This window comes from Pelodiscus sinensis, chromosome 12 (genome assembly GCF_052426305.1).
Source record: "Pelodiscus sinensis isolate ZL-2025 chromosome 12, ASM5242630v1, whole genome shotgun sequence".
Classification (NCBI taxonomy): Eukaryota; Metazoa; Chordata; order Testudines; family Trionychidae; genus Pelodiscus; species Pelodiscus sinensis.
The window spans coordinates 43,494,217-43,507,632 of record NC_143063.1 but is presented as its reverse complement, the minus strand read 5'-3'; the positions used below and the strand labels follow the sequence as shown (position 1 = coordinate 43,507,632).

Genomic DNA, 13,416 nt, shown 5'->3' with positions numbered 1-13,416 from the left:
AAAGGGGTGGAATTCCCTCTGCTGTGCATCCAGGGAGGATTCTGGGCTGCTGTGGGGCCTATTGCAACTTCCTCCTCCTCCTCCTCGCAGGAGCTACTGTAACTCTCAGTGCATAGTCCAGGAGGATCAGCATGAGGACTCCCCTGCCCTTGGCCTGCAATGGCTTGCAACCCCTTTTATGCCAGGGTATAGGAGGGAGCCTGTGCAAAGCAGTCTAAGGCCCAGGCAATACCTGCAACCAAGCAAATTGTCCTGGTTGGCCAAAGAGCTTTTAGGGCCACTGTATTAGAGCATTCGGGGCAATATGGGGGAGAGATGTTTCTTCCATACAATGTTTAGTAGAGGAGAGCAAGAGAGAAATGGTACATAAATCCCTTGCCTCTACGTGGGAGATACAGGCCCCAGTCCTGCGCTCCGACCACTTGGATGGACTCTTGCCTCAGTGCAAAGTCCTGTGGAAGTGGGCGAGGGTCCACGCAAGCAGAAGGGCCTGCCTGCATGGATCAGCTTGCAGGGTCAGGGCCTTTGTCACTATTGCTTTCTCCTCCTCTAAGCACTCAAAGGCAAAACAGACCATGTTTTCCCATGTTGCAGGGCACTGGATACACTTTATTTTGTGTTTTCTGTACAATGATTTAAGGGGCAAAGCAAAGATGCTCCAGTTATTGCTGAGTCCCACTGTCGACTGAGAGAACAGCCACATTGTTTGTGTTACCCATAGACTCGCTGGTGGCTCTGGAGTGAATACAAAGGCTGCAATTCACTCTAACGGCTCTGCTGATGTGGTAAAATATATTTTTTTTTGTGGAGGGAGGGGGTGGCAAATCAAGAGGTCTGCGAACAGCCCCGAGAGCTAGAGTCAGGTCAGCTTTGTGCCTGGATTAGCTGCACCTGCTCTGAAATTCATTTGAAAGGAAATAAGAAAACTGTGTGGTGTGGGGCAGAGAGTAAAAACTTTCCCCCCTGTTTCTCATCGCCACCTTCCTTTTTCTTCCTCCAGCTCCCCAGGGAAAATAAGGCAGCTCTGATGCTAGCTAGAGCAGAAATCTGCTTAAAGCCTGATGCTTGTGGATTCCTGTCTTCTAACTCTATTGGGAAGACAGGAGCTAGTTTGCTTATTGCTAGGCTATTTGAAACCACAGCTAAGTACAGAGAGCTGCATTAAATGAAGCAAAAATCATTCCTAGGCTAAACCAAATAGAACCATCTTGTGTCCTCTCGACAGTCAGGAGAAGGGTGAATTTCAGAGGGGAGAGCCCTGTTCTCAGCCTGATCCCAGGAACTAACAGCTATGAGCTTTGTTGGCATGAAGGAATGTAGGGCAAGAGGTGGTGTATCTAAGGGTATGTCTACACTAGCTTGTTAATTTGAGCTAGGTAGGCAAATCAGGCAACGGGAGTTGCAAAGGAAGCCCAGGATTTAAATATCCCGGGCTTTATTTGCATATTCCCATCCAGCTGCCATTTTTAAATCCCCCTTAGTTCGAACAAACTGCCCACAGCTACAAGCGGCAGTTAAAGTTAATCCAAAATAAGTCCTTAGTTCAGATTAACTGTTACTCCTCATGGAATGCCTAGGGAGGTTGTGGAATCTCCATCCCTGGAGATATTTAAGAGCAGGTTAGATAAAAATCTATCCAGATTATCTGGATGATGCTTTGTCCTGCCACGAGGGCAGAGGACTGGACTTGATGACCTCTCGAGGTCCCTTCCGATTCTAGTGTTCTATGCTTCTAAACAGCATGCACAAGGTTGCACAGGGCATATTTGGTAGCAGGAAGTTGAATCCAGGTCTCCAGGCAAGTAATCAAACCATCGAACCAGAGTTTCTCTGTAGCACCTACATGCCAGGCTATGCAGACCTTTAAAGATACCAGCAATTAAACTTGCACATGGAAGTGAACAGGAAGTCAGCACAAGAACTGTGTACCCCTCCACTGATAGTGTCTGCACTCAGAAAGCGACAAAGTAAAGACTTAAATAGGGCAGTGACCCAGATTACACTTTTAGGATAAACGAGCCAACAGAAGAGGCATCTCAGACATATAATAGGATAGCAATAGCTAAGAAGCGCAGAATAAACTGCCGGTGTAAACTTGTCTCACCAAGTTATGTCCTACCTTGATAATTCATGGGAAGTCATTCTCACCCTACAGGGTGTGTCTTGCGTGTCTGCTCAAACCCTACCCATTTAGAACAAAACAGTCCGCTTGTATCCTTTGGGCAGCTGTTTCATGGCAAAGATATTATATGTTCAAAAGTGTGTTCCTCCAACTGCTGCAGATGGAGTCTCACTTATTTTTTTTGCTGAGCTTTGTTAGCTTTAGAGAGCAGATCCCAAAGGAAATATAATTACTGTGTGTTTTATCATGTCCCTTCTCCTTCCCCTTTTTTGTTGAAATTTGGGTAAACAACCTTTTGATTGAAACTTTAAGAACGGCCATACTGGGTGGTCAGACCAAAGGTCCATCTAGCCCAGTATCCTGTCTTCTGATAGTGGCCAATGCCCGATGCCTCTGAGGGAGTGAACAGAACAGGTAACCATGTCATCCATTTCCATGATCCCTCTCATGTCATCCATTTCCAGCTTCTGACAAACAGAGGATAGGGACACCATTCCTACCCATTTTGGCTAATAAGTATTGATAGACCAATCCTCCATGAATTTATCCAGTTTTTTTAAACCCTATTAAAGTCCTGACCTTCACAACATCATCTAGCATGGAGTTCCACAGGTTAACTGAAAACATTTTGACCAGCTCAACTGGTAATCTGGGATACTTTAGGTTTGGGGTTTTACTCCAGACTGATAAATCTTCGTTTCCTATTCTCACCTTCCCTATCCTTCTCCCGTCCACTAAAATGCTAATATTAAGGTAGATGGAGCACTGTAGACCCTCCCCCCGCATTCGTTTTCTGCTCTTGTTCTTCAACTCCAATTTGGAGGGAACAGTGCGTCATTCTGTTACATTCTTTCCAATCATTGGCAACTGACAAAGAGCTACAAACAGCTTGTGGTATTCTACATCGTTAGCACAAATTCCGTCTTATCTGTGGTGTGATTCATAGGTAATGCCTCAAACTGTAACAGTATAATGCACATTATTTGGCTCGGGGATCCTGATGATGCATGAGCAGGAAAGACCCCAGTGTGAATTTCACTGTTAACTAGGGTCAGCTTGGAGATCTAGCAGTCGAGTAGATCTCATCAGGGCATCGGACTAGATGACCCAGTGAGGTCCCTCCCTCCAAATCCTACATTTTTATGATTCTCTGATTGCATGGAGACACAGTTTAAAAAAAAAAGCCATGTGGGCCAGCTACAACTCTCATTAATGTCTATGTAAAGACTGAGGCCTTGCCTACACAAAGGAAGATCACCACGGCCACAATCAAACCTCTGGAGTTCGATTTAGTGAGTCTTAACTAGACTTGCTAAATCTAATTCAGAGGGCACCCCTACCAGTGTCCAGTACTCCTACTTTTATGAGGAATAGGGAACTGGATGGGAGCATTTGCTTCCCATCAGCCTCCCGCTATGGGGACACCACCAAACTCAGTTTACGGTAAACTGACTCTAGCTACATATTGTACATAGCTGAAGTTGAGTACCTTAAGCCAAGCTGCTGGGTCTAGTGCCTTACGTTACTTTACTGTAATCCTGGCATTGACAAGCTTGTGTGTTGCAGAGGGGAAAGCTTACTAGTCCCCAGGTTAAACTGACTGAAACGGCTCACGAATGGGGGTGGTAACACAGCCCAGTGAACAGCTTCTGAGTAGGTCTCCATTTGCTTGGAATTAACACAAGCTGAGCCTCTCCTCAGGGCTCCACGCAGGAAACTGGAAGTATAATGGCTCTTTGCTGGGTTTCTTAGCTGGGGAAGTGCTTGGGGACTTGAATGCCTTCATAGTCCCTTCTCTATTCCAGACTGCTGAGCATGGCTGGATTAAGTGCTTCTGGGTTTCTCCCTTTTCAACCCCAAACACTTCATTTTAAATAGTCACAATCTGTTCGTTTTCAGCCAAGATGCTGCAATGTAGTGTCCTGGTATCGGGAGCAAACAGATTATAGGGGCAAGGAGCAATGATTTGATCTGGGAGTCTGAAGTGCTGCCAAGCCACTGACATTTTCTAGAATTCCTTCTGGATGCGATGTAAATGAAAGCAGAGAGAACCAAGTGTCACATGGCTGCTATAAGCTTTTCCTTCTTTTAAGTATTGAGGGTTCCCTGCAGTGTGAAACGGGGTCAGTCATGGCCAGCATGCTTTTCCTCTTCCACTGCATGAAAAAAGTGGCAAATCTTTCCCAAACCAACCCTTTTTTCTCAGTCTCTCACCCACTACAAATTGAGACTCTCGAGAAGCTGCCAAATAAAAGCTCTCCATGTGGAGTAGAACTTGATGCCAATATAAAAACCCCTTCTTCCCTACACATATATGGATGGTCATGGCTGGTCTGTTCCAGAACAGTTTAGACCCAAACAAGATGACTGCTTCCCCAGGAAAGCCTTGCCTTGTTTTCTAGGCTTCTTCTATTGGGGTTTGGGGCTTTTGTTAACAAGGAATCCTGGCACTGTTGACTTCTTGGTGTGGTCCAGCTGGGAGATCAGACTTTTTGTTGACAATGCTGCTGCTAATAAGCATCCAGGGCCAGACAGAGGATGAGAACATAACTTTTTGGTTAATTGTCTGATAGATTATGAGCAGTCCTGTGTCCTCTTAAACTAACCAATATATCATAAGCTTTTGTGGGAGGGTAAAACCCACTTTATCCCATGAGTTGGAGTAGAAATTACAGAATCCAGAGGATATAGAACAGCAAAAGCATTTTCCTGTCAATTGTAGGACCAGTGTTAATGATGCTAATTGAGTCAGGCTGGATGTGTCCCATTCATAGCTTTTTATGTGTAAATGCAAATCTCAAAGGCAGGGGAAGTTGCCTTTGTAGTGTAATAGATCTTAGTGTCTGAAATGGGGAAAGGATAAATGAAATGTTTTCAGCTGTGGGAAGTTCGATTTAGGGAGTGAAGGGGAAATAGGAAGCAAGAGGCACTTTGTGTGTGCATGCATGCGTAACCCACACACCTAGTGTGGTTACTGAGCAATGCAAGTGGCACCTAGACGACAGCAACGGTTAAGATCAAGAGACCTCTACAGCATGGGCTGGGAGCCAGCTGGCTTTTAGCTCAAAGGGTAGAGGCTCCTATATTCCACTTCAGAGATCCCAGGTTCAAACCCACCTGGATACCATCCCTGCACAAGTGCATTTCACTAGTGATCAGAGAATGCTGAATCACCGCCAGTAGACTTGTTCCAGTATAGTAGTAATAGTTTCCCACAGGTGCTGTGGAACCTCTTTCCTAGACTGTTCGGGGAGGGGGAAGAATCTCTTGTGTGAAACCCACGTCGGCTTCACAACTGACCTGCCTCTGAGCTGCATATAGCTCTGCAGCTCTTCTGAATCTCTGTGCCAGCGCATATTTAACAGCCAGTGTCCCAAAGAACAGTTTATGCTGTGTTGTAATAGAGACATCCAAACATTCTGGAATCTAGGGATTGTGAGACTAGTTCAGACTCAAGGCCTGTTTAGTCTAGTTCTAGTGCCTACTGCTATAGTGAACTATCCACACTTCTGAAAATGTAAATAATGTAGCTACTGCTATAGCCAACTGGCCAAATTGCCACGTGTGGCTAGTGGCTAGCGTGTTGGACACCATGGGTTCAATAGATTTTTATCCTCCCAGCATCTGTGTGAGGTACAGCAATAGAGATGGATTTGAGGCCCAAAGGCTAAATGATTTGCCCAAGGTGATGCAGGAGGTCAGTGGCAGAGCTGGGACTTGGCCCTAGTCTCCCAAGTCCCAGGCTAGTGCCTCAACCACTGAGACCTCCTTCCTCAGCCCTGGATTGAATGGCAAGGGTTCTTGCTCCCCATAAATCATCTGCAGAATGTATTGGAAACAGCTTCTCTCTTGCATTGGCCTAGGCCAGCCTGCGATGAGAGCAGAATGATGCCAGCAGTAGTTTAAAGGAGCCTTGGTGAAGCTGGCAGTATCAGAGCCCAGTGTCTGAATGTAAAGCAATTAAGTGGGGGAGGGAGGAGTATTAACTTTTAGTCAGTGGATGTGATTTTATTTACTTCACATCCCAGTGATATGGAAATTAGCCTCCCACACAGCTCATGGAAATGATTTTATCAGGATGACCTCTTGCTAATGGTCTCAAATACCAGTTAAAACATCACTTTCAAATACCGGTTCGCATTTATTTGTGATGACAAGTGCTGCTTATGCTTTTTCCACTTGCAAACAGCTCCACATAGCACAATGGGCACAATTGCCAGTTCTTGCCATGATGGGTAGAGGAAAAGGTAGTGGGGACAGAAGGAGGGGTCCTTGCAAAAATATCTGCAAGAAGTTTGTTCTGCCAGGGAACCGGTTTGTGTTCTCTTTTCGGTCATACTGGCTTTCAGGCATTCGTAGTCTGCATCATTGGACAACCTTAACTTTTAGATATGGTTATGCACAATGTCGTTAATGGCTTCAGTGAAAACTCTTCCCTGTACTGCACTTGGAGTAAGAACTAGTCCTTTTCCAAAATCCCATCTCTCTAAAACAACCTTTCCCTCTCTTACAATAGCACTTAAAAGCATCAACCGAAGTTGGGATTCCATTATTCATAGGGGCGTGTGAGGGGGTTCACTCACCACCATAGCACCCCCTGCCGTCTGTCCTAGGGATTAGCTCCTTCTGCTGGTGGGGTACCTTCCCTCAGGTGCTGTTTCCCCTCTTTCCTCCAGGCCACGGCGTTCCCTTCAGGACACTGCCCTCCGGCAGTGCCCACATCCGTCTCTGAGCCCCCCTTCCGGGGGTGGTTGTTTCTTCTGGGGGCCGTTCTTCAGGCCCTGCAGTCTGGGGGTTTGCTTGGCCAGAGCTCCCCTAGTCCTACCTTGCCTCCCCAGCCCTGCCCTAGCTCCAGGGAGCCTCTTACTCCCCCAGCAGCCAGGCTCTCTCTGGGAGCAGTAGCCCATTCTCTTATATAGCTCCCAGCTGGGCCCTAATCAACTAATGCAGCCTCAGCTGGGGCGAAACTCCCAGGCCCTGCTCCAGGCTGGGGTTTACCCTTAAAGGGCCAGTGCAGGGCGAACGCCCTGTCACAGGGTGGTAAAATAGTCCCTACCCCAAAAAGGGCTAAATTGACAAAGTGGGAGCGAATGAGTTGCAATCTGCATCTATATTAACCTGAAGTGTCCTGGGCCAAAAAAGGAGGTTCTAGTGGAAACAGCCTCCCAGTGTTTATACAGCTGAACAGATCCTGGTTCCCAGATAAGGTCATTTCTGTTTACTCTTTTCTCTCTGTCTTTTAGAACTTTGCCAAAGAATTCGTGATCAGCGACCACAAAGAGCTGGATGAGGAGTACATCAAGAATGAGCTGAAGAAAGCAGGGGGTGCTAATTATGATGCCCAGAATGAGTAAATGCACTAGCCGCCTGGTACCATCTGCCTGGATCAGGAAGGAAGGGGCAAAGCACAACCACCCAAGTAAAATGTGACGAAGCAAACGAGAGAAGACATGGCTTATTTGTGTGCACCTAAGAAGTCTCTTCCCTTCTCCCAAAATTGACTTTTATTTTCCATTCCACTTAATGAAACTTCCCTCTTCCATAGGAGCTGTTCTTATTTTTTACAAAAGTTGCACAAGTAACTCAGTCCCCAAACAGATGCTGATGTGTTACCTTTCTGTTTGGCTCTGCACTTGTCCTAGTCAGCCTTGCTGCTCTAACAGGCCTGCTATTAAGTCTATGTTTTTGTGTATGTTTGCATTTGAATGAAGTTCAAAATGGTCTCCCATTACCACCAGGAGAGAGATCTCTAGGAATTGTGGTTTTGGCTGTGGCTATTCTTGGGCCTACATAACTTGAGCTGGCTCCAGTTAAACTTTGATTAAATTCCCTGAGCGTAAACGTCCGGTAGTGCTAATGATGCTTAGCAGGTCCAAAAGCAAATCTCATTCTCAATGCTGAATACATGAGAAGAAATAAATTTGCCTTAAAAATTGCTTGACGGTTGCTGTGCTCTGTGCTTTTAAAAAAAATTGATCCAATGTGATTCGAATGATTTGAGGTTCTGGCTCACTGTTTTGTATATGTCCATCTCTGGGGTTATACCCTGAATTTCCCAGTGTAAAAATGCATTGCTGGTGAATGGATGAGGAGGGAAAAATTCAAATGCATAGATTTTTCTTACGTGACTGCCAAAGTATCAGTTGCAGCATCTAAGCAGCTTTTTAAAAAATTTTCTCCCTTGCAAAGGTCAGTTTAAAAACATCTTGAATCATTTGGGGGCCTTAAGGCAGCTCACTGATGCTCTAGCTCTGTGATGGGCAACCTGCAGCCCATCAGGGCTGTGTGTGTGGCCTGAGACGTTGCCGTCCGTGTCGTTTTTTCCTACTGCTGTTACAACAGCGCCATGCACGTGAAGCCAGGGCCTGTGAAATGAGGAGCATGCTGCTTGTACACAACATTGACTGTGAGTCATGTTCTCCCTCTGCATCCAATCACCCCGCAAATTGTAGGCACGCAAACAGTCAGCAAAAATACCCTGTCCTGGGAGACCATCTTGGTTTCGGCAAATTTTGTGGCTCATGGAGATGGAGGAGCACTCACATAGCCCACTCACTAGCCTAGGCTGCTCATCGCTGCTCTGTTATAACCCAAGAGATGGAGCAGAGCATAATGCCCATTTGGAATGCAATGTTCAATAGCAGTAGGTCAATGCTTAACATTCAGGGATTAATTAAATAACATGGGCACAATTTTCAGTTACCAAACAAAGATCTTCTCTGTCTTTTTCCCTCTTCCTCTCCCCTTCTGCCCCCACCCCTCCCGTCCCCCCCTCCCATTTATGATTGTTCCTGGAATTTTAGGGGAAACTTGTGTATGGGGGTTTGAAAGTTGGCGCTAATAAAAACCAGCAAAGGATTGTTTTTTCAAAATTTTGTGTGACTGTTTAGTTCTTTGAATGCAACTTGTTCGACTTTGGAGGCTCTCAATTTTGAGTATGTATAGTGGGTGAATGGAGGTGGGATACAGATCAGGCAGCCTCAGTGCTCATTAGTAGAGCTAAGTACTAGTTTAAATCCATGTAAGTGCATGTAATGTATACAGACCCAGCCTGCATGTCCCCTTCTTGTAAGACAGTCATCTGGCACACTTTAGAGAGCTGTGTTCAGGAGCTCACGGTGTGAATTTCCGGCAGTGCAGCTACAATCTGGGAAATATAATTGGGTCGGAGCATGTTTCTCTCTCCCAAAGCAGATGCGGGAAGGTCACGAGATTTCTGATGAATTTTTCAGAGCAATTTCCCTTAACGACTCATGCCGCATGCTACAATGCTGAGCTAACCGGGGTAGAAACTTACCTACAAAGTAAATGAAATGGACATTTCTGTGTCTAAGTTATCAGTAAAAGAGGAAACAGAATGGAGTCTTGATTTCTAGCTCATCAATTCAAATTTAGCCCAGGTCACTATGCATTTAAACACTGTTAATGTCCATGAGCCAGTGTGAAATGACCGAGTTAGATTACAGTTTAGGAAGAAATCCAAAATTTCCATCCAACAGTGAAGCCTTATTACAGGCGACCCCTGACTTACAACTCCGTGCATTTACAACCATTTTTTTCATGCGAGAGAGCTCCTAAACCCCACCCCCTCATTTATATCTGCAGCTCGCATTTATGACGGTATATGACGTACACTCCACGCATCATCCTAAAATAGGAAACGTACAAAGTCAGACTTGCCAGTCTGCAGCTGCTGCTTGAACTGCATGCATCTCCGCCACATCGGTCTTCACTTTTTAGTTAGTTCAAATAACGTACAAAAATGTTTAGTTTAGTTTTCCTCCATTTCCATAGTCAATTTTGGTATTTTTAGGGTATGAAATGGATTTCCAGGAACAGAACCGCCATTTGTAACATTGCGCCTATGGGAAATCAGGGTTCGACTTAAGACAGCTCGACTTACGACGGTTCTCCAGGAACTGATTAGGTCGTAAGTGCAGGGGTCACCTGTAATTGTCAAAGGATTGTTTGGCATAGAGCCAATGGGAGCTATGATCACCCTTACTTGTGGTAGTGCAGGTAAATATAGCATCAAGGGCTAATCCTGGTGAGCCACCACCATTTTATTGCCTACCCCTGGTCTAACCTGTCAAAAACTCCATAAAACTTAAAAAACAATGACTAGTCTAGAAGCATCTTGAAGACTAACAAAACAAGTAGATAGTGTCGTACTTTCGTGGCACTTCTTCATAAGTGCATAAGAATGGCCATACTGGGTGAGACCAAAGGTCCATCCAGCCCAGTATTCTGTCTGCCTATAGTGGCTAATGCCAGGTGTCCCAGAGGTAGTGAACCGAACAGATAATGATCAAGAGATCTATCTCCTACCATCCATCTCCATCCTCTAACAAACAGAGGCTAGGGACACCATTCCTTACCCATCCTGGCTAATAGCCATTAATGGACTTAACCTCCATGAACGTATCTAGTTCTCTTTCAAATCCTGTTATAGTCCTAGCCTTCACAACCTCCTCAGGCAAGGAGTTCCACAGGTTGACTGTGCGCTGAGTGAAGAAGAACTTCCTTTTGTTTTAAACCTGCTGCCCATTAATTTCATTGGATGGCCCCTAGTTCTTATATTATGGGAACAAGTAAATAACTTTTCCTTATTCACTTTTTCCACACCACTCATGATTGTATAGACCTCTATCATATCCCCCGAGTCTCCTCTTTTCTAAGCTGAAAAGGCCTAGGCTGTGTCTACATTGGCACCCTTTTCCGGAAAAGGAATGCTAATGAGACCAGTCGGAATTGCAAATGCTGCGGGGGATTTAAATATCTCCCGCGGTATTTGCATGAACATGGCTGCTGCTTTTTTCCGGCTCGGGGCTTTGTCGGAGAAAAGCGCCAGTCTAGACGGGATCTTTCGGAAAATAAAGCCTTTTCCGGAAGATCCCTTATTCCTCTTAAATTCAGGAATGAAATGTGCTGCGCATGCCTATTCCCAGGGCTCGACAAATAGTGTAATCTACTCGCCCCTGGAGCCACAAATGGTTCTTTAATGTGGCTCCTTTGCAGAACATGATATTTAAACACTGTAATTTAATTATTAACCAAACTAAGTTATCAAGCAATCGGGTGCTTTTCCTGTTATGTTATTAACCTAATGTGGGGAACCTGGACAGTCACTTTGTTGAGAGAATTTTATACATCTAAGCTGTGCTAGACCCCAGCTACCAGTACCTGTATCTCACCATACACGCCAACTATAGAGAGTTATTGAAACAATGACTTGACACTACCCTGGCTCTTTTGGGCAATATTGATCACTAATTTGGCTCCTGAACTGTGAAGGTCTGAGTATCACAGGCAGGGGCAACGTGTGAGGGGAGGCCAGAGGCAGAATGCGACACCCCCAAATGCTGTAGGCAGGAGGAGTAAGGGGCCAGAGCTTCTAAGTGTCCTTGGGAACTAGCGGCGGGAGAGGGTCTTGCACCTGCAGCAAGGAATTGATCCCCCCCCCCCACCGCTCACTGGCAAATGGGGGGGATGCAGTGGAGCAATGCAACTTTACTTCCCCAGGTCCCAAGTTCATCACTTGGAGCAAGGCCGGGAAAGAGGTGGGGCTGGGGAGGAGAAGGGGTGGGGCCTGGGCTGGGGGAGGGAGGTGTTCCAGCTCTGCACAGGGTTAGGGGGTGGCGAGGAGGAGGAGTGAGTGGAGACCCTCACCAGTCCACTGAACCCCGATCTGGTCTGACCTCTTACATAAGCTAGGCCAGAGATTTTCACTCCATTGTCCCTGCACTGAGCTCCATACTTGCATTTGACTGCACATTTGATTTTAGGAACTATTACTAGCTGGTCTAAGGGTATGTCTACACTACCCCGCTAGTTCGAACTAGGAGGGTAATGTAGGCATACCGCACTTGCAAATGAAGCCCGGGATTTGAATTCCCCGAGCTTCATTTGCATAAGCGTGGAGCAGCCATTTTTAAAACCCCGCTGGTTCGAACCCCGTGCAGCGCGGCTACACGGGGCACGAACTAGGTAGTTCGAACTAGGCTTCCTATTCCGAACTACCGTTACTCCTCGTGAAATGATCCAATCTAGACGCAGCCTACAAGTGTGGTTGTTCCCATAGTTTCTTGGAAATCCTCTCTCATTAGTTTGCTCACTTTTCTACTAGCTGGAGCTAGCAGGATCCAACTGCTAGTGTGAGTCAGCAGTAATTACTCTTCTTATTTATGCAGGCATTAGCACGTGAATGCTGTATGACTCAAAAGTCATCGAATCCTAGAGTTGGAAAAGACCTCAGGAGGTCATGGAGTCCAATCTCCAGCTAAAATCAGGATCAACCCCAGCTAGACCATCCCAGCCAGGGTTTTGTCAAGCCAGGACTTAAAAATCTCTAGAAAGGGAGATTCCACCATCTCCCGAGATAACCCATTCCAATGCTTCACCATCCTCCTAGTGAAATAGATTTTTCTAATATCCAACCTAGACCGCCCACACTGCAACTTGAGACCATTGCTCCTTGTTCTGCCATCTGTCACTATTGAGAACAGCCTCTCTCCATCCTCTTTGGAACCTCCCTTCAGGAAGTTGAAGGCTGCTATCAAATCCCCCCTCATTCTTCTCTTCTACAGACTAAATAAGCCCAAATCCCTCAGCCTCTCCTCATAGGTCATGTGCTCCAGCCCCTTAATCTTTTTTTGTTGCCCGCCACTGGACTCTCTCCAATGCATCCACATCCTTTCTGTAATGGGGGGTGGGGCCCAGACTTGAGTGTAGTACTTCAGATGTGCTCTCACCAATGCCAAATAAAGGGGAATCATCACTTCTCTGGATCTGCTGGCAATCCTTGTACTAATGCACCCCAATATGCCATTAGTCTTCTTGGCTACAAGGACACATTGTTGACCCATGTCCAGTTTTTCATCCACTGTAATTCCAGAACTGCAGAACTGCTGCTTAGCCAGTTGGTTCCCAGTCTATGGCAGTGCTTGGAATTCTTCCGTCCAAGTGCAGGACTCTGCACTTGTCCTTGTTGAACCTCATCAGATTTCTTTTGGCCCAATCGTCCAATTTGTCTAGGTAACTCTGGATCCTATCTCTACCCTCCAATGTATCTACCTCTCCCCCTCGCTTAGTGTCATCTGTGACTTTGCTGAGGGTGCAATCCATCCCCTCATCCAGGCCATTAATAAAAATGTTGAACAAAACCAGCCTGCTAGAAACTGTCACTCTGTTAAAAAGGTAGTTTGGATTCATACTTTATTGCAAGATGTGGCATATAAAGAATCACAGGAACACACACACACACACACACACACACAATGGAAAACAGGTATTGA

The 13,416-nt window shown here is 45.9% G+C and overlaps 1 protein-coding gene across 1 annotated transcript in view; it reads left to right on the top strand.

Moving 5' to 3' along the window:
- COTL1 (coactosin like F-actin binding protein 1) overlaps nt 1–8,994 on the top strand; it is a 36,261-nt gene extending 27,267 nt beyond the window's left edge. The window contains exon 4 of the mRNA XM_006134870.3: nt 7,366–8,994. Within this exon, the coding sequence (XP_006134932.2) occupies nt 7,366–7,476 (111 nt within the window). The 3' untranslated portion in view covers nt 7,477–8,994. The remainder of the gene's footprint in view (nt 1–7,365) is intronic.
- The last annotated feature ends 4,422 nt before the right edge of the window (nt 8,995–13,416 follow it).